The 21842-nt window shown below is 50.4% G+C and overlaps 1 protein-coding gene across 1 annotated transcript in view; it reads left to right on the forward strand.

Moving 5' to 3' along the window:
• LOC146063110 (cytochrome P450 4B1-like) overlaps nt 1-21745 on the forward strand; it is a 101865-nt gene extending 80120 nt beyond the window's left edge. The window contains exons 7-8 of the mRNA XM_083175124.1: nt 61-143; nt 21169-21745. Of these exons, the coding sequence (XP_083031250.1) occupies nt 61-143; nt 21169-21337 (252 nt within the window). The 3' untranslated portion in view covers nt 21338-21745. The remainder of the gene's footprint in view (nt 1-60; nt 144-21168) is intronic.
• The last annotated feature ends 97 nt before the right edge of the window (nt 21746-21842 follow it).

Below are 21842 nucleotides of genomic sequence, written 5' to 3' on the forward strand. Positions count from 1 at the left end.
TCGACCTGTGTATATATATTATGGTAGAAATTGTTATAAAGAAAAATGTATCTCTTCCAGGTGTTTGATCCCCAGCGTTTCTCCCAAGAGAATTCATCTACACGCCATTCCCACGCTTTTGTTCCTTTTGCAGCGGGGCCCAGGTATATTCAACCCTTAATGTACTATTTGAGATAAGTATTAGGGGGATGCCGACCTTGTCACAGTGACGTCTATAGGAAATCCTTCATCTGTGGATACTTGGAGCAGTGATCAGACCGGTGCCCTGAGTAGAGGAGTGAGCTGTAGTATTAGGGGGATGCCGACCTTGTCACAGTGACGGGTATAGGAAATCCTTCATCTGTGGATACTTGGAGCAGTGATCAGACCGGTGCCCGTGTAGAGGAGTGAGCTGTAGTATTAGGGGGATGCCGACCTTGTCACAGTGACGTCTATAGGAAATCCTTCATCTGTGGATACTTGGAGCATAGTGCAGTGATCAGACCGGTGCCCGTGTAGAGGAATGAGCTGTAGTATTAGGGGGATGCCGACCTTGTCACAGTGACGTCTATAGGAAATCCTTCATCTGTGGATACTTGGAGCATAGTGCAGTGATCAGACCGGTGCCCGTGTAGAGGAATGAGCTGTAGTATTAGGGGGATGCCGACCTTGTCACAGTGACGTCTATAGGAAATCCTTCATCTGTGGATACTTGGAGCAGTGATCAGACCGGTGCCCGTGTAGAGGAATGAGCTGTAGTATTAGGGGGATGCCGACCTTGTCACAGTGACGGGTATAGGAAATCCTTCATCTGTGGATATTTGGAGCATAGTGCAGTGATCAGACCGGTGCCCGTGTAGAGGAGTGAGCTGTAGTATTAGGGGGATGCCGACCTTGTCACAGTGACGTCTATAGGAAATCCTTCATCTGTGGATACTTGGAGCAGTGATCAGACCGGTGCTCCGGCTAGAGAAGTGAGCTGTAGTATTAGGGGGATGCCGACCTTGTCACAGTGACGGGTATAGGAAATCCTTTATCTGTGGATACTTGGAGCAGTGATCAGACCAGTGCCCTGAGTAGAGGAGTGAGCTGTAGTATTAGGGGGATGCCGACCTTGTCACAGTGACGGGTATAGGAAATCCTTCATCTGTGGATACTTGGAGCATAGTGCAGTGATCAGACCGGTGCCCGTGTAGAGGAATGAGCTGTAGTATTAGGGGGATGCCGACCTTGTCACAGTGACGGGTATAGGAAATCCTTCATCTGTGGATATTTGGAGCATAGTGCAGTGATCAGACCGGTGCCCGTGTAGAGGAGTGAGCTGTAGTATTAGGGGTATGCCGACCTTGTCACAGTGACGGGTATAGGAAATCCTTCATCTGTGGATACTTGGAGCATAGTGCAGTGATCAGACCGGTGCCCGTGTAGAGGAATGAGCTGTAGTATTAGGGGGATGCCGACCTTGTCACAGTGACGTCTATAGGAAATCCTTCATCTGTGGATACTTGGAGCATAGTGCAGTGATCAGACCGGTGCCCGTGTAGAGGAATGAGCTGTAGTATTAGGGGGATGCCGACCTTGTCACAGTGACGTCTATAGGAAATCCTTCATCTGTGGATACTTGGAGCAGTGATCAGACCGGTGCCCGTGTAGAGGAATGAGCTGTAGTATTAGGGGGATGCCGACCTTGTCACAGTGACGGGTATAGGGAATCCTTCATCTGTGGATACTTGGAGCAGTGATCAGACCGGTGCTCCGGCTAGAGGAATGAGCTGTAGTATTAGGGGGATGCCGACCTTGTCACAGTGACGGGTATAGGAAATCCTTCATCTGTGGATACTTGGAGCAGTGATCAGACCGGTGCCCGTGTAGAGGAATGAGCTGTAGTATTAGGGGGATGCCGACCTTGTCACAGTGACATCTATAGGAAATCCTTCATCTGTGGATACTTGGAGCAGTGATCAGACAGGTGCTCCGGCTAGAGGAATGAGCTGTAGTATTAGGGGGATGCCGACCTTGTCACAGTGACGGGTATAGGAAATCCTTCATCTGTGGATACTTGGAGCAGTGATCAGACCGGTGCCCGTGTAGAGGAATGAGCTGTAGTATTAGGGGGATGCCGACCTTGTCACAGTGACAGCTATAGGAAATCCTTCATCTGTGGATACTTGGAGCAGTGATCAGACCGGTGTCCGTGTAGAGGAGTGAGCTGTAGTATTAGGGGGATGCCGACCTTGTCACAGTGACGTCTATAGGAAATCCTTCATCTGTGGATACTTGGAGCATAGTGCAGTGATCAGACCGGTGCCCGTGTAGAGGAGTGAGCTGTAGTATTAGGGGGATGCCGACCTTGTCACAGTGACGGGTATAGGAAATCCTTTATCTGTGGATACTTGGAGCAGTGATCAGACCGGTGCCCGTGTAGAGGAATGAGCTGTAGTATTAGGGGGATGCCGACCTTGTCACAGTGACGTCTATAGGAAATCCTTCATCTGTGGATACTTGGAGCAGTGATCAGACCGGTGCCCTGAGTAGAGGAGTGAGCTGTAGTATTAGGGGGATGCCGACCTTGTCACAGTGACGTCTATAGGAAATCCTTCATCTGTGGATACTTGGAGCAGTGATCAGACCGGTGCCCGTGTAGAGGAATGAGCTGTAGTATTAGGGGGATGCCGACCTTGTCACAGTGACGGGTATAGGAAATCCTTCATCTGTGGATACTTGGAGCAGTGATCAGACCGGTGCCCGTGTAGAGGAGTGAGCTGTAGTATTAGGGGGATGCCGACCTTGTCACAGTGACGGGTATAGGAAATCCTTCATCTGTGGATACTTGGAGCAGTGATCAGACCGGTGCCCTGAGTAGAGGAGTGAGCTGTAGTATTAGGGGGATGCCGACCTTGTCACAGTGACGTCTATAGGAAATCCTTCATCTGTGGATACTTGGAGCAGTGATCAGACCGGTGCCCGTGTAGAGGAATGAGCTGTAGTATTAGGGGGATGCCGACCTTGTCACAGTGACGTCTATAGGAAATCCTTCATCTGTGGATACTTGGAGCAGTGATCAGACCGGTGCCCGTGTAGAGGAATGAGCTGTAGTATTAGGGGGATGCCGACCTTGTCACAGTGACGTCTATAGGAAATCCTTCATCTGTGGATACTTGGAGCAGTGATCAGACCGGTGCCCGTGTAGAGGAATGAGCTGTAGTATTAGGGGGATGCCGACCTTGTCACAGTGACGGGTATAGGAAATCCTTCATCTGTGGATACTTGGAGCAGTGATCAGACCGGTGCCCGTGTAGAGGAATGAGCTGTAGTATTAGGGGGATGCCGACCTTGTCACAGTGACGTCTATAGGAAATCCTTCATCTGTGGATACTTGGAGCAGTGATCAGACCGGTGCCCGTGTAGAGGAGTGAGCTGTAGTATTAGGGGGATGCCGACCTTGTCACAGTGACGGGTATAGGAAATCCTTCATCTGTGGATACTTGGAGCAGTGATCAGACCGGTGCCCTGAGTAGAGGAGTGACCTGTAGTATTAGGGGGATGCCAACCTTGTCACAGTGACATCTATAGGAAATCCTTCATCTGTGGATACTTGGAGCAGTGATCAGACCGGTGCCCGTGTAGAGGAGTGAGCTGTAGTATTAGGGGGATGCCGACCTTGTCACAGTGACGTCTATAGGAAATCCTTCATCTGTGGATACTTGGAGCAGTGATCAGACCGGTGCCCGTGTAGAGGAGTGAGCTGTAGTATTAGGGGGATGCCGACCTTGTCACAGTGACGGGTATAGGAAATCCTTTATCTGTGGATACTTGGAGCAGTGATCAGACCGGTGCCCGTGTAGAGGAGTGAGCTGTAGTATTAGGGGGATGCCGACCTTGTCACAGTGACGGGTATAGGAAATCCTTCATCTGTGGATACTTGGAGCAGTGATCAGTCCGGTGCCCGTGTAGAGGAGTGAGCTGTAGTATTAGGGGGATGCCGACCTTGTCACAGTGACGGGTATAGGAAATCCTTCATCTGTGGATACTTGGAGCAGTGATCAGACCGGTGCCCGTGTAGAGGAGTGAGCTGTAGTATTAGGGGGATGCCGACCTTGTCACAGTGACGTCTATAGGAAATCCTTCATCTGTGGATACTTGGAGCATAGTGCAGTGATCAGACCGGTGCCCGTGTAGAGGAATGAGCTGTAGTATTAGGGGGATGCCGACCTTGTCACAGTGACGTCTATAGGAAATCCTTCATCTGTGGATACTTGGAGCAGTGATCAGACCGGTGCCCGTGTAGAGAAATGAGCTGTAGTATTAGGGGGATGCCGACCTTGTCACAGTGACGTCTATAGGAAATCCTTCATCTGTGGATACTTGGAGCAGTGATCAGACCGGTGCCCGTGTAGAGGAATGAGCTGTAGTATTAGGGGGATGCCGACCTTGTCACAGTGACGTCTATAGGAAATCCTTCATCTGTGGATACTTGGAGCAGTGATCAGTCCGGTGCCCGTGTAGAGGAATGAGCTGTAGTATTAGGGGGATGCCGACCTTGTCACAGTGACGTCTATAGGAAATCCTTTATCTGTGGATACTTGGAGCAGTGATCAGACCGGTGCCCGTGTAGAGGAATGAGCTGTAGTATTAGGGGGATGCCGACCTTGTCACAGTGACGGGTATAGGAAATCCTTCATCTGTGGATACTTGGAGCAGTGATCAGACCGGTGCCCGTGTAGAGGAGTGAGCTGTAGTATTAGGGGGATGCCGACCTTGTCACAGTGACGTCTATAGGAAATCCTTCATCTGTGGATACTTGGAGCAGTGATCAGACCGGTGCCCGTGTAGAGGAGTGAGCTGTAGTATTAGGGGGATGCCGACCTTGTCACAGTGACGGGTATAGGAAATCCTTCATCTGTGGATACTTGGAGCAGTGATCAGTTCGGTGCCCGTGTAGAGGAATGAGCTGTAGTATTAGGGGATGCCGACCTTGTCACAGTGATGGGTATAGGAAATCCTTCATCTGTGGATATTTGGAGCAGTGATCAGACCGGTGCCCGTGTAGAGGAGTGAGCTGTAGTATTAGGGGATGCCGACCTTGTCACAGTGACGGGTATAGGAAATCCTTCATCTGTGGATACTTGGAGCAGTGATCAGACCGGTGCCCGTGTAGAGGAATGAGCTGTAGTATTAGGGGGATGCCGACCTTGTCACAGTGACGGGTATAGGAAATCCTTCATCTGTGGATATTTGGAGCAGTGATCAGACAGGTGCCCTGAGTAGAGGAGTGATCTGTAGTATTAGGGGGATGCCGACCTTGTCACAGTGACGTCTATAGGAAATCCTTCATCTGTGGATACTTGGAGCAGTGATCAGACCGGTGCCCGTGTAGAGGAGTGAGCTGTAGTATTAGGGGGATGCCGACCTTGTCACAGTGACGGGTATAGGAAATCCTTTATCTGTGGATACTTGGAGCAGTGATCAGACCGGTGCCCGTGTAGAGGAGTGAGCTGTAGTATTAGGGGGATGCCGACCTTGTCACAGTGACGGGTATAGGAAATCCTTCATCTGTGGATACTTGGAGCAGTGATCAGTCCGGTGCCCGTGTAGAGGAGTGAGCTGTAGTATTAGGGGGATGCCGACCTTGTCACAGTGACGGGTATAGGAAATCCTTCATCTGTGGATACTTGGAGCAGTGATCAGACCGGTGCCCGTGTAGAGGAGTGAGCTGTAGTATTAGGGGGATGCCGACCTTGTCACAGTGACGTCTATAGGAAATCCTTCATCTGTGGATACTTGGAGCATAGTGCAGTGATCAGACCGGTGCCCGTGTAGAGGAATGAGCTGTAGTATTAGGGGGATGCCGACCTTGTCACAGTGACGTCTATAGGAAATCCTTCATCTGTGGCTACTTGGAGCAGTGATCAGACCGGTGCCCTGAGTAGAGGAGTGATCTGTAGTATTAGGGGGATGCCGACCTTGTCACAGTGACGTCTATAGGAAATCCTTCATCTGTGGATACTTGGAGCAGTGATCAGACAGGTGCCCGTGTAGAGGAATGAGCTGTAGTATTAGGGGGATGCCGACCTTGTCACAGTGACGTCTATAGGAAATCCTTCATCTGTGGATACTTGGAGCAGTGATCAGACCGGTGCCCGTGTAGAGGAATGAGCTGTAGTATTAGGGGGATGCCGACCTTGTCACAGTGACGTCTATAGGAAATCCTTCATCTGTGGATACTTGGAGCAGTGATCAGACCGGTGCACGTGTAGAGGAATGAGCTGTAGTATTAGGGGGATGCCGACCTTGTCACAGTGACGGGTATAGGAAATCCTTCATCTGTGGATACTTGGAGCAGTGATCAGACCGGTGCCCGTGTAGAGGAGTGAGCTGTAGTATTAGGGGGATGCCGACCTTGTCACAGTGACGTCTATAGGAAATCCTTCATCTGTGGATACTTGGAGCAGTGATCAGACCGGTGCCCGTGTAGAGGAGTGAGCTGTAGTATTAGGGGGATGCCGACCTTGTCACAGTGACGGGTATAGGAAATCCTTCATCTGTGGATACTTGGAGCAGTGATCAGTTCGGTGCCCGTGTAGAGGAATGAGCTGTAGTATTAGGGGATGCCGACCTTGTCACAGTGATGGGTATAGGAAATCCTTCATCTGTGGATATTTGGAGCAGTGATCAGACCGGTGCCCGTGTAGAGGAGTGAGCTGTAGTATTAGGGGATGCCGACCTTGTCACAGTGACGGGTATAGGAAATCCTTCATCTGTGGATACTTGGAGCAGTGATCAGACCGGTGCCCGTGTAGAGGAATGAGCTGTAGTATTAGGGGGATGCCGACCTTGTCACAGTGACGGGTATAGGAAATCCTTCATCTGTGGATACTTGGAGCAGTGATCAGACCGGTGCCCGTGTAGAGGAGTGAGCTGTAGTATTAGGGGATGCCGACCTTGTCACAGTGACGTCTATAGGAAATCCTTCATCTGTGGATACTTGGAGCAGTGATCAGACCGGTGCCCGTGTAGAGGAATGAGCTGTAGTATTAGGGGGATGCCGACCTTGTCACAGTGACGGGTATAGGAAATCCTTCATCTGTGGATACTTGGAGCAGTGATCAGACAGGTGCCCGTGTAGAGGAGTGAGCTGTAGTATTAGGGGGATGCCGACCTTGTCACAGTGACGGGTATAGGAAATCCTTCATCTGTGGATACTTGGAGCAGTGATCAGACAGGTTCTCCGGCTAGAGAAGTGATCTGTAGTATTAGGGGGATGCCGACCTTGTCACAGTGACGGGTATAGGAAATCCTTCATCTGTGGATACTTGGAGCAGTGATCAGACCGGTGCCCGTGTAGAGGAATGAGCTGTAGTATTAGGGGGATGCCGACCTTGTCACAGTGACGGGTATAGGAAATCCTTCATCTGTGGATACTTGGAGCAGTGATCAGACAGGTGCCCGTGTAGAGGAGTGAGCTGTAGTATTAGGGGGATGCCGACCTTGTCACAGTGACGTCTATAGGAAATCCTTTATCTGTGGATACTTGGAGCAGTGATCAGACCGGTGCCCGTGTAGAGGAATGAGCTGTAGTATTAGGGGGATGCCGACCTTGTCACAGTGACGGGTATAGGAAATCCTTCATCTGTGGCTACTTGGAGCAGTGATCAGACCGGTGCCCGTGTAGAGGAGTGACCTGTAGTATTAGGGGGATGCCGACCTTGTCACAGTGACGGGTATAGGAAATCCTTCATCTGTGGATACTTGGAGCAGTGATCAGACCGGTGCCCGTGTAGAGGAATGAGCTGTAGTATTAGGGGGATGCCGACCTTGTCACAGTGACGTCTATAGGAAATCCTTTATCTGTGGATACTTGGAGCAGTGATCAGACCGGTGCCCGTGTAGAGGAGTGAGCTGTAGTATTAGGGGGATGCCGACCTTGTCACAGTGACGGGTATAGGAAATCCTTCATCTGTGGATACTTGGAGCAGTGATCAGACAGGTGCCCGTGTAGAGGAATGAGCTGTAGTATTAGGGGGATGCCGACCTTGTCACAGTGACGGGTATAGGAAATCCTTCATCTGTGGATACTTGGAGCAGTGATCAGTCCGGTGCCCGTGTAGAGGAGTGAGCTGTAGTATTAGGGGGATGCCGACCTTGTCACAGTGACGTCTATAGGAAATCCTTCATCTGTGGATACTTGGAGCAGTGATCAGACCGGTGCCCGTGTAGAGGAGTGAGCTGTAGTATTAGGGGGATGCCGACCTTGTCACAGTGACGGGTATAGGAAATCCTTCATCTGTGGATACTTGGAGCAGTGATCAGACAGGTGCTCCGGCTAGAGGAATGAGCTGTAGTATTAGGGGGATGCCGACCTTGTCACAGTGACGGGTATAGGAAATCCTTCATCTGTGGATACTTGGAGCAGTGATCAGACCGGTGCCCGTGTAGAGGAATGAGCTGTAGTATTAGGGGGATGCCGACCTTGTCACAGTGACCTCTATAGGAAATCCTTTATCTGTGGATACTTGGAGCAGTGATCAGACCGGTGCCCGTGTAGAGGAGTGAGCTGTAGTATTAGGGGGATGCCGACCTTGTCACAGTGACGTCTATAGGAAATTTTTCATCTGTGGATACTTGGAGCAGTGATCAGACCGGTGCCCGTGTAGAGGAATGAGCTGTAGTATTAGGGGGATGCCGACCTTGTCACAGTGACGGGTATAGGAAATCCTTCATCTGTGGATACTTGGAGCAGTGATCAGACCGGTGCCCGTGTAGAGGAGTGAGCTGTAGTATTAGGGGGATGCCGACCTTGTCACAGTGACGGGTATAGGAAATCCTTCATCTGTGGATACTTGGAGCAGTGATCAGACCGGTGCCCTGAGTAGAGGAGTGACCTGTAGTATTAGGGGGATGCCGACCTTGTCACAGTGATGGGTATAGGAAATCCTTCATCTGTGGATACTTGGAGCAGTGATCAGACCGGTGCCCGTGTAGAGGAATGAGCTGTAGTATTAGGGGGATGCCGACCTTGTCACAGTGACGTCTATAGGAAATCCTTCATCTGTGGATACTTGGAGCAGTGATCAGACCGGTGCACGTGTAGAGGAATGAGCTGTAGTATTAGGGGGATGCCGACCTTGTCACAGTGACGTCTATAGGAAATCCTTTATCTGTGGATACTTGGAGCAGTGATCAGACCGGTGCCCGTGTAGAGGAGTGAGCTGTAGTATTAGGGGGATGCCGACCTTGTCACAGTGACGGGTATAGGAAATCCTTCATCTGTGGATACTTGGAGCAGTGATCAGACAGGTGCCCGTGTAGAGGAATGAGCTGTAGTATTAGGGGGATGCCGACCTTGTCACAGTGACGGGTATAGGAAATCCTTCATCTGTGGATACTTGGAGCAGTGATCAGACCGGTGCCCGTGTAGAGGAGTGAGCTGTAGTATTAGGGGGATGCCGACCTTGTCACAGTGACGGGTATAGGAAATCCTTCATCTGTGGATACTTGGAGCAGTGATCAGACCGGTGCCTGAGTAGAGGAGTGAGCTGTAGTATTAGGGGGATGCCGACCTTGTCACAGTGACGGGTATAGGAAATCCTTCATCTGTGGATACTTGGAGCATAGTGCAGTGATCAGACCGGTGCCCGTGTAGAGGAGTGAGCTGTAGTATTAGGGGGATGCCGACCTTGTCACAGTGATGTCTATAGGAAATCCTTCATCTGTGGATACTTGGAGCAGTGATCAGACCGGTGCCCGTGTAGAGGAGTGAGCTGTAGTATTAGGGGGATGCCGACCTTGTCACAGTGACGGGTATAGGAAATCCTTCATCTGTGGATACTTGGAGCAGTGATCAGACAGGTGCTCCGGCTAGAGGAATGAGCTGTAGTATTAGGGGGATGCCGACCTTGTCACAGTGACGTCTATAGGAAATCCTTCATCTGTGGATACTTGGAGCAGTGATCAGACAGGTGCCCGTGTAGAGGAATGAGCTGTAGTATTAGGGGGATGCCGACCTTGTCACAGTGACGAGTATAGGAAATCCTTCATCTGTGGATACTTGGAGCATAGTGCAGTGATCAGACCGGTGCCCGTGTAGAGGAGTGAGCTGTAGTATTAGGGGGATGCCGACCTTGTCACAGTGACGTCTATAGGAAATCCTTCATCTGTGGATACTTGGAGCAGTGATCAGACCGGTGCCCGTGTAGAGGAGTGAGCTGTAGTATTAGGGGGATGCCGACCTTGTCACAGTGACGGGTATAGGAAATCCTTCATCTGTGGATACTTGGAGCAGTGATCAGACAGGTGCTCCGGCTAGAGGAATGAGCTGTAGTATTAGGGGGATGCCGACCTTGTCACAGTGACGGGTATAGGAAATCCTTCATCTGTGGATATTTGGAGCATAGTGCAGTGATCAGACCGGTGCCCGTGTAGAGGAATGAGCTGTAGTATTAGGGGGATGCCGACCTTGTCACAGTGACGTCTATAGGAAATCCTTCATCTGTGGATACTTGGAGCAGTGATCAGACAGGTGCCCGTGTAGAGGAATGAGCTGTAGTATTAGGGGGATGCCGACCTTGTCACAGTGACGTCTATAGGAAATCCTTCATCTGTGGATACTTGGAGCAGTGATCAGACAGGTGCCCGTGTAGAGGAGTGAGCTGTAGTATTAGGGGGATGCCGACCTTGTCACAGTGACGTCTATAGGAAATCCTTTATCTGTGGATACTTGGAGCAGTGATCAGACCGGTGCCCGTGTAGAGGAATGAGCTGTAGTATTAGGGGGATGCCGACCTTGTCACAGTGACGTCTATAGGAAATCCTTTATCTGTGGATACTTGGAGCAGTGATCAGACCGGTGCCCGTGTAGAGGAATGAGCTGTAGTATTAGGGGGATGCCGACCTTGTCACAGTGACGTCTATAGGAAATCCTTCATCTGTGGATACTTGGAGCAGTGATCAGACCGGTGCCCTGTGTAGAGGAGTGAGCTGTAGTATTAGGGGGATGCCGACCTTGTCACAGTGACGTCTATAGGAAATCCTTCATCTGTGGATACTTGGAGCAGTGATCAGACCGGTGCCCGTGTAGAGGAATGAGCTGTAGTATTAGGGGGATGCCGACCTTGTCACAGTGACGGGTATAGGAAATCCTTCATCTGTGGATACTTGGAGCAGTGATCAGACCGGTGCCCGTGTAGAGGAGTGAGCTGTAGTATTAGGGGGATGCCGACCTTGTCACAGTGACAGGTATAGGAAATCCTTCATCTGTGGATACTTGGAGCAGTGATCAGACCGGTGCCCGTGTAGAGGAGTGACCTGTAGTATTAGGGGGATGCCGACCTTGTCACAGTGACGGGTATAGGAAATCCTTCATCTGTGGATACTTGGAGCAGTGATCAGACCGGTGCCCGTGTAGAGGAATGAGCTGTAGTATTAGGGGGATGCCGACCTTGTCACAGTGACGGGTATAGGAAATCCTTCATCTGTGGATACTTGGAGCAGTGATCAGACCGGTGCCCGTGTAGAGGAGTGAGCTGTAGTATTAGGGGGATGCCGACCTTGTCACAGTGACGTCTATAGGAAATCCTTCATCTGTGGATACTTGGAGCAGTGATCAGACCGGTGCCCGTGTAGAGGAATGAGCTGTAGTATTAGGGGGATGCCGACCTTGTCACAGTGACGTCTATAGGAAATCCTTCATCTGTGGCTACTTGGAGCAGTGATCAGACAGGTGCCCGTGTAGAGGAGTGAGCTGTAGTATTAGGGGGATGCCGACCTTGTCACAGTGACGTCTATAGGAAATCCTTCATCTGTGGATACTTGGAGCAGTGATCAGACCGGTGCCCTGAGTAGAGGAGTGATCTGTAGTATTAGGGGGATGCCGACCTTGTCACAGTGACGGGTATAGGAAATCCTTCATCTGTGGATACTTGGAGCAGTGATCAGACCGGTGCCCGTGTAGAGGAATGAGCTGTAGTATTAGGGGGATGCCGACCTTGTCACAGTGACGTCTATAGGAAATCCTTCATCTGTGGCTACTTGGAGCAGTGATCAGACCGGTGCCCGTGTAGAGGAGTGAGCTGTAGTATTAGGGGGATGCCGACCTTGTCACAGTGACGTCTATAGGAAATCTTTCATCTGTGGATACTTGGAGCAGTGATGAGACCGGTGCCCGTGTAGAGGAGTGACCTGTAGTATTAGGGGGATGCCGACCTTGTCACAGTGACGTCTATAGGAAATCCTTCATCTGTGGATACTTGGAGCAGTGATCAGACCGGTGCCCGTGTAGAGGAATGAGCTGTAGTATTAGGGGGATGCCGACCTTGTCACAGTGACGTCTATAGGAAATCCTTCATCTGTGGATACTTGGAGCAGTGATCAGACCGGTGCCCGTGTAGAGGAATGAGCTGTAGTATTAGGGGGATGCCGACCTTGTCACAGTGACGTCTATAGGAAATCCTTCATCTGTGGCTACTTGGAGCAGTGATCAGACCGGTGCCCTGAGTAGAGGAGTGATCTGTAGTATTAGGGGGATGCCGACCTTGTCACAGTGACGGGTATAGGAAATCCTTCATCTGTGGATACTTGGAGCAGTGATCAGACCGGTGCCCGTGTAGAGGAGTGAGCTGTAGTATTAGGGGGATGCCGACCTTGTCACAGTGACGTCTATAGGAAATCCTTCATCTGTGGATACTTGGAGCAGTGATCAGACCGGTGCCCGTGTAGAGGAGTGAGCTGTAGTATTAGGGGGATGCCGACCTTGTCACAGTGACGTCTATAGGAAATCTTTCATCTGTGGATACTTGGAGCAGTGATCAGACCGGTGCCCGTGTAGAGGAGTGACCTGTAGTATTAGGGGGATGCCGACCTTGTCACAGTGACGTCTATAGGAAATCCTTCATCTGTGGATACTTGGAGCAGTGATCAGACCGGTGCACGTGTAGAGGAATGAGCTGTAGTATTAGGGGGATGCCGACCTTGTCACAGTGACGTCTATAGGAAATCCTTTATCTGTGGATACTTGGAGCAGTGATCAGACCGGTGCCCGTGTAGAGGAGTGAGCTGTAGTATTAGGGGGATGCCGACCTTGTCACAGTGACGGGTATAGGAAATCCTTCATCTGTGGATACTTGGAGCAGTGATCAGACAGGTGCCCGTGTAGAGGAATGAGCTGTAGTATTAGGGGGATGCCGACCTTGTCACAGTGACGGGTATAGGAAATCCTTCATCTGTGGATACTTGGAGCAGTGATCAGACCGGTGCCCGTGTAGAGGAGTGAGCTGTAGTATTAGGGGGATGCCGACCTTGTCACAGTGACGGGTATAGGAAATCCTTCATCTGTGGATACTTGGAGCAGTGATCAGACCGGTGCCTGAGTAGAGGAGTGAGCTGTAGTATTAGGGGGATGCCGACCTTGTCACAGTGACGTCTATAGGAAATCCTTCATCTGTGGATACTTGGAGCATAGTGCAGTGATCAGACCGGTGCCCGTGTAGAAGAGTGAGCTGTAGTATTAGGGGGATGCCGACCTTGTCACAGTGACGTCTATAGGAAATCCTTCATCTGTGGATACTTGGAGCAGTGATCAGACCGGTGCCCTGAGTAGAGGAGTGAGCTGTAGTATTAGGGGGATGCCGACCTTGTCACAGTGACGTCTATAGGAAATCCTTCATCTGTGGATACTTGGAGCAGTGATCAGACCGGTGCCCTGAGTAGAGGAGTGAGCTGTAGTATTAGGGGGATGCCGACCTTGTCACAGTGACGTCTATAGGAAATCCTTCATCTGTGGATACTTGGAGCAGTGATCAGACCGGTGCCCTGAGTAGAGGAGTGAGCTGTAGTATTAGGGGGATGCCGACCTTGTCACAGTGACGGGTATAGGAAATCCTTCATCTGTGGATACTTGGAGCAGTGATCAGACCGGTGCACGTGTAGAGGAATGAGCTGTAGTATTAGGGGGATGCCGACCTTGTCACAGTGACGGGTATAGGAAATCCTTCATCTGTGGATACTTGGAGCAGTGATCTGACCGGTGCCCGTGTAGAGGAGTGAGCTGTAGTATTAGGGGGATGCCGACCTTGTCACAGTGACGTCTATAGGAAATCCTTCATCTGTGGATACTTGGAGCAGTGATCAGACCGGTGCCCGTGTAGAGGAATGAGCTGTAGTATTAGGGGGATGCCGACCTTGTCACAGTGACGTCTATAGGAAATCCTTTATCTGTGGATACTTGGAGCAGTGATCAGACCGGTGCCCGTGTAGAGGAGTGAGCTGTAGTATTAGGGGGATGCCGACCTTGTCACAGTGACGGGTATAGGAAATCCTTCATCTGTGGATACTTGGAGCAGTGATCAGACAGGTGCCCGTGTAGAGGAATGAGCTGTAGTATTAGGGGGATGCCGACCTTGTCACAGTGACGGGTATAGGAAATCCTTCATCTGTGGATACTTGGAGCAGTGATCAGACCGGTGCCCGTGTAGAGGAGTGAGCTGTAGTATTAGGGGGATGCCGACCTTGTCACAGTGACGGGTATAGGAAATCCTTCATCTGTGGATACTTGGAGCAGTGATTAGACAGGTGCCCTGAGTAGAGGAGTGAGCTGTAGTATTAGGGGGATGCCGACCTTGTCACAGTGACGGGTATAGGAAATCCTTCATCTGTGGATACTTGGAGCAGTGATCAGACCGGTGCCCGTGTAGAGGAGTGAGCTGTAGTATTAGGGGGATGCCGACCTTGTCACAGTGACGGGTATAGGAAATCCTTCATCTGTGGATACTTGGAGCAGTGATCAGACCGGTGCACGTGTAGAGGAGTGAGCTGTAGTATTAGGGGGATGCCGACCTTGTCACAGTGACGTCTATAGGAAATCCTTCATCTGTGGATACTTGGAGCAGTGATCAGACAGGTTCTCCGGCTAGAGAAGTGATCTGTAGTATTAGGTGGATGCCGACCTTGTCACAGTGACGGGTATAGGAAATCCTTCATCTGTGGATACTTGGAGCAGTAATCAGACCGGTGCCCGTGTAGAGGAATGAGCTGTAGTATTAGGGGGATGCCGACCTTGTCACAGTGACGTCTATAGGAAATCCTTCATCTGTGGATACTTGGAGCAGTGATCAGACCGGTGCCCGTGTAGAGGATTGAGCTGTAGTATTAGGGGGATGCCGACCTTGTCACAGTGACGTCTATAGGAAATCCTTTATCTGTGGATACTTGGAGCAGTGATCAGACCGGTGCCCGTGTAGAGGAGTGAGCTGTAGTATTAGGGGGATGCCGACCTTGTCACAGTGACGGGTATAGGAAATCCTTCAGCTGTGGATACTTGGAGCAGTGATCAGACCGGTGCCCGTGTAGAGGAGTGAGCTGTAGTATTAGGGGGATGCCGACCTGCGTATATGACAATATGACAATAAAAGTTGACTTGACTTGACTTGACTTGACCTTGTCACAGTGACATCTATAGGAAATCCTTCATCTGTGGATACTTGGAGCATAGTGCAGTGATCAGACCGGTGCCCGTGTAGAGGAATGAGCTGTAGTATTAGGGGGATGCCGACCTTGTCACAGTGACGGGTATAGGAAATCCTTCATCTGTGGATACTTGGAGCAGTGATCAGACTGGTGCCCGTGTAGAGGAATGAGCTGTAGTATTAGGGGGATGCCGACCTTGTCACAGTGACGGGTATAGGAAATCCTTCATCTGTGGATACTTGGAGCGTAGTGCAGTGATCAGACCGGTGCCCGTGTAGAGGAGTGAGCTGTAGTATTAGGGGGATGCCGACCTTGTCACAGTGACGGGTATAGGAAATCCTCATCTGTGGATACTTGGAGCAGTGATCAGACAGGTGCCCGTGTAGAGGAGTGAGCTGTAGTATTAGGGGGATGCCGACCTTGTCACAGTGACGAGTATAGGAAATCCTTCATCTGTGGATACTTGGAGCATAGTGCAGTGATCAGACCGGTGCCCGAGTAGAGGAGTGAGCTGTAGTATTAGGGGGATGCCGACCTTGTCACAGTGACGGGTATAGGAAATCCTCATCTGTGGATACTTGGAGCAGTGATCAGACAGGTGCCCGTGTAGAGGAGTGAGCTGTAGTATTAGGGGGATGCTGACCTTGTCACAGTGACATCTATAGGAAATCCTTTATCTGTGGATACTTGGAGCAGTGATCAGACCGGTGCCCTGAGTTGAGGAATGAGCTGTAGTATTAGGGGGATGCCGACCTTGTCACAGTGACGTCTATAGGAAATCCTTCATCTGTGGATACTTGGAGCAGTGATCAGTCCGGTGCCCGTGTAGAGGAATGAGCTGTAGTATTAGGGGGATGCCGACCTTGTCACAGTGACGGGTATAGGAAATCCTTCATCTGTGGATACTTGGAGCATAGTGCAGTGATCAGACCGGTGCCCATGTAAAGGAATGAGCTGTAGTATTAGGGGGATGCCGACCTTGTCACAGTGACGGGTATAGGAAATCCTTCATCTGTGGATACTTGGAGCAGTGATCAGACCGGTGCCCGTGTAGAGGATTGAGCTGTAGTATTAGGGGGATGCCGACCTTGTCACAGTGACGTCTATAGGAAATCCTTTATCTGTGGATACTTGGAGCAGTGATCAGACCGGTGCCCGTGTAGAGGAATGAGCTGTAGTATTAGGGGGATGCCGACCTTGTCACAGTGACATCTATAGGAAATCCTTCATCTGTGGATACTTGGAGCAGTGATCAGACCGGTGCCCGTGTAGAGAAGTGAGCTGTAGTATTAGGGGGATGCCGACCTTGTCACAGTGACATCTATAGGAAATCCTTCATCTGTGGATACTTGGAGCAGTGATCAGACCGGTGCCCGTGTAGAGGAGTGAGCTGTAGTATTAGGGGGATGCCGACTTTGTCACAGTGACGGGTATAGGAAATCCTTCATCTGTGGATACTTGGAGCAGTGATCAGTCCGGTGCCCGTGTAGAGGAGTGAGCTGTAGTATTAGGGGGATGCCGACCTTGTCACAGTGACGGGTATAGGAAATCCTTCATCTGTGGATACTTGGAGCATAGTGCAGTGATCAGTCCGGTGCCCTGAGTAGAGGAGTGAGCTGTAGTATTAGGGGGATGCCGACCTTGTCACAGTGACGGGTATAGGAAATCCTTCATCTGTGGATACTTGGAGCAGTGATCAGACAGGTGCCCGTGTAGAGGAATGAGCTGTAGTATTAGGGGGATGCCGACCTTGTCACAGTGACGTCTATAGGAAATCCTTCATCTGTGGATACTTGGAGCAGTGATCAGACAGGTGCCCGTGTAGAGGAGTGAGCTGTAGTATTAGGGGGATGCCGACCTTGTCACAGTGACGGGTATAGGAAATCCTTCATCTGTGGATACGTGGAGCAGTGATCAGACAGGTGCCCGTGTAGAGGAGTGAGCTGTAGTATTAGGGGGATGCCGACCTTGTCACAGTGACGTCTATAGGAAATCCTTTATCTGTGGATACTTGGAGCAGTGATCAGTCCGGTGCCCTGAGTAGAGGAGTGAGCTGTAGTATTAGGGGGATGCCGACCTTGTCACAGTGACGGGTATAGGAAATCCTTCATCTGTGGATATTTGGAGCATAGTGCAGTGATCAGACCGATGCCCGTGTAGAGGAGTGAGCTGTAGTATTAGGGGGATGCCGACCTTGTCACAGTGACGTCTATAGGAAATCCTTTATCTGTGGATACTTGGAGCAGTGATCAGTCCGGTGCCCTGAGTAGAGGAGTGAGCTGTAGTATTAGGGGGATGCCGACCTTGTCACAGTGACGGGTATAGGAAATCCTTCATCTGTGGATATTTGGAGCATAGTGCAGTGATCAGACCGGTGCCCGTGTAGAGGAGTGAGCTGTAGTATTAGGGGGATGCCGACCTTGTCACAGTGACGTCTATAGGAAATCCTTCATCTGTGGATACTTGGAGCAGTGATCAGACCGGTGCCCGTGTAGAGGAGTGAGCTGTAGTATTAGGGGGATGCCGACCTTGTCACAGTGACGGGTATAGGAAATCCTTCATCTGTGGATACTTGGAGCAGTGATCAGACAGGTGCCCGTGTAGAGGAGTGAGCTGTAGTATTAGGGGGATGCCGACCTTGTCACAATGACGGGTATAGGAAATCCTTCATCTGTGGATACTTGGAGCAGTGATCAGACCGGTGCCTGTGTAGAGGAATGAGCTGTAGTATTAGGGGATGCCGACCTTGTCACAGTGACGGGTATAGGAAATCCTTCATCTGTGGATACTTGGAGCAGTGATCAGACCGGTGCCCGTGTAGAGGAATGAGCTGTAGTATTAGGGGGATGCCGACCTTGTCACAGTGACGTCTATAGGAAATCCTTCATCTGTGGATACTTGGAGCAGTGATCAGACCGGTGCCCGTGTAGAGGAGTGAGCTGTAGTATTAGGGGGATGCCGACCTTGTCACAGTGACGGGTATAGGAAATCCTTCATCTGTGGATACTTGGAGCAGTGATCAGACAGGTGCCCGTGTAGAGGAGTGAGCTGTAGTATTAGGGGGATGCCGACCTTGTCACAGTGACGGGTATAGGAAATCCTTCATCTGTGGATACTTGGAGCAGTGATCAGACCGGTGCCCGTGTAGAGGAGTGAGCTGTAGTATTAGGGGGATGCCGACCTTGTCACAGTGACGTCTATAGGAAATCCTTTATCTGTGGATACTTGGAGCAGTGATCAGTCCGGTGCCCTGAGTAGAGGAGTGAGCTGTAGTATTAGGGGGATGCCGACCTTGTCACAGTGACGGGTATAGGAAATCCTTCATCTGTGGATATTTGGAGCATAGTGCAGTGATCAGACCGGTGCCCGTGTAGAGGAGTGAGCTGTAGTATTAGGGGGATGCCGACCTTGTCACAGTGACGTCTATAGGAAATCCATCATCTGTGGATACTTGGAGCAGTGATCAGACCGGTGCCCGTGTAGAGGAGTGAGCTGTAGTATTAGGGGGATGCCGACCTTGTCACAGTGACGGGTATAGGAAATCCTTCATCTGTGGATACTTGGAGCAGTGATCAGACAGGTGCCCGTGTAGAGGAGTGAGCTGTAGTATTAGGGGGATGCCGACCTTGTCACAATGACGGGTATAGGAAATCCTTCATCTGTGGATACTTGGAGCAGTGATCAGACCGGTGCCTGTGTAGAGGAATGAGCTGTAGTATTAGGGGGATGCCGACCTTGTCACAGTGACGGGTATAGGAAATCCTTCATCTGTGGATACTTGGAGCAGTGATCAGACCGGTGCCCGTGTAGAGGAATGAGCTGTAGTATTAGGGGGATGCCGACCTTGTCACAGTGACGTCTATAGGAAATCCTTCATCTGTGGATACTTGGAGCAGTGATCAGACCGGTGCCCGTGTAGAGGAGTGAGCTGTAGTATTAGGGGGATGCCGACCTTGTCACAGTGACGGGTATAGGAAATCCTTCATCTGTGGATACTTGGAGCAGTGATCAGACAGGTGCCCGTGTAGAGGAGTGAGCTGTAGTATTAGGGGGATGCCGACCTTGTCACAGTGACGGGTATAGGAAATCCTTCATCTGTGGATACTTGGAGCAGTGATCAGACCGGTGCCCGTGTAGAGGAGTGAGCTGTAGTATTAGGGGGATGCCGACCTTGTCACAGTGACGTCTATAGGAAATCCTTTATCTGTGGATACTTGGAGCAGTGATCAGTCCGGTGCCCTGAGTAGAGGAGTGAGCTGTAGTATTAGGGGGATGCCGACCTTGTCACAGTGACGGGTATAGGAAATCCTTCATCTGTGGATATTTGGAGCATAGTGCAGTGATCAGACCGGTGCCCGTGTAGAGGAGTGAGCTGTAGTATTAGGGGGATGCCGACCTTGTCACAGTGACGTCTATAGGAAATCCATCATCTGTGGATACTTGGAGCAGTGATCAGACCGGTGCCCGTGTAGAGGAGTGAGCTGTAGTATTAGGGGGATGCCGACCTTGTCACAGTGACGGGTATAGGAAATCCTTCATCTGTGGATACTTGGAGCAGTGATCAGACAGGTGCCCGTGTAGAGGAGTGAGCTGTAGTATTAGGGGGATGCCGACCTTGTCACAATGGCCCTTATTCTGGTTGGTGCGGTCGAGCCGCATATGCGGCTCCGACCGCACCAGACGAATCCCCGCCCACCATACGGTTCGCCACGGCCGTCCGTACACGGACGGCTGGCGAACCGCACGAAAATGGTGGAGGCGTACGCCTCCACCATGCTGGGAGCTGCCCCCTGCATTCGATGGTCGACGACCATCGAAGGCAGGACCGCACGCCGCGGCAGCTCCCGCAAGCTGAGACCACACGGACAATCGTCCGTGTGGTAGCTTGTATGGGGGCTGAAAGCTGACATCCGCCGACGTCAGCTTTCCGCCCCCATGAGTGGCGTCATGCCCTCATTACCATGCGTACGCCCCGCGTTTGCATGGGAACGCCCATGAAACGCGGGGCGTACACATAGGGAAATGAGGGGATGAAGCCCCTCACGCCCCTATACGCCCCCTTTGCGGCGTCTAAATTTTTAACACGGAGAATTCCCCTGCACATGCGCAGAGTGACCTCTGCGCATGTGCAGAGAGAAAACATCGGCGGTACGGCCGCACGCGGGCCGTACCGAGCCGATTAGAATAAGGGCCAATGACGGGTATAGGAAATCCTTCATCTGTGGATACTTGGAGCAGTGATCAGACCGGTGCCTGTGTAGAGGAATGAGCTGTAGTATTAGGGGGATGCCGACCTTGTCACAGTGACGGGTATAGGAAATCCTTCATCTGTGGATACTTGGAGCAGTGATCAGACCGGTGCCCGTGTAGAGGAATGAGCTGTAGTATTAGGGGGATGCCGACCTTGTCACAGTGACGTCTATAGGAAATCCTTCATCTGTGGATACTTGGAGCAGTGATCAGACCGGTGCCCGTGTAGAGGAGTGAGCTGTAGTATTAGGGGGATGCCGACCTTGTCACAGTGACGGGTATAGGAAATCCTTCATCTGTGGATACTTGGAGCAGTGATCAGACAGGTGCCCGTGTAGAGGAGTGAGCTGTAGTATTAGGGGGATGCCGACCTTGTCACAGTGACGGGTGTATTCATTTCTTCTTATATACTTGGAGCATAGGGATGGGGAGCTGTATAAGTGTACTGTATATTTTATTTCTTTCAATCTTGTGTTTCAGAAACTGCATTGGACAGAACTTTGCTATGAATGAGATGAAAGTGGCCATAGCTCTGACACTTAATCGCTTTGAGCTTTCACCAGACCTCTCCAAACCAGCACTGAGACTACCCCAGCTGGTCCTGCGCTCTAAAAATGGCATTCATGTGTTCCTGAAGACAGCCAGATGATCTGGGAGACTGTCTTTGGAGTAGAATGGCATCATTTTAATTATCCTCTAAAATTTGTTCTACTGCTAAACTAAAATACAATAAGTATATTGCGCAAAATAAAGAAAATATACTATTTACCATTTCATAACTGTCGATAATTAATATAAGTATAATCAGTTCCCCGTATCTGCTAATACACTGAAGGGTTCACATGGTTCCAGGGATTTCTTTGGAGCTGGTTTCAGTAAAATTCCATTACACAATTTTTTTCCCCCTAAATGAAACTGTAATTTTGCTGTCAATAAATTTTTCTATTCTTAGGTATTTTATTATTATCATCTTTGTTTAAAGAAGGTTCTAACAAATCTACTGTAAGAAGATTACTTTTTTAATAAAAGAAAAATAACTGGATTATACAAAGTGCCTGTAGTTACTACAAAAAGGTTATCTGTGAAAATGTGGTTGATCCCAAAATGCCTCTTCAGGCCCATACACACTGAGCGTTTTTGATTTGAAAGCCACT

Source organism: Crinia signifera, chromosome 3 (genome assembly GCF_055691185.1).
Source record: "Crinia signifera chromosome 3, ASM5569118v1, whole genome shotgun sequence".
Lineage (NCBI taxonomy): Eukaryota > Metazoa > Chordata > Amphibia > Anura > Myobatrachidae > Crinia > Crinia signifera.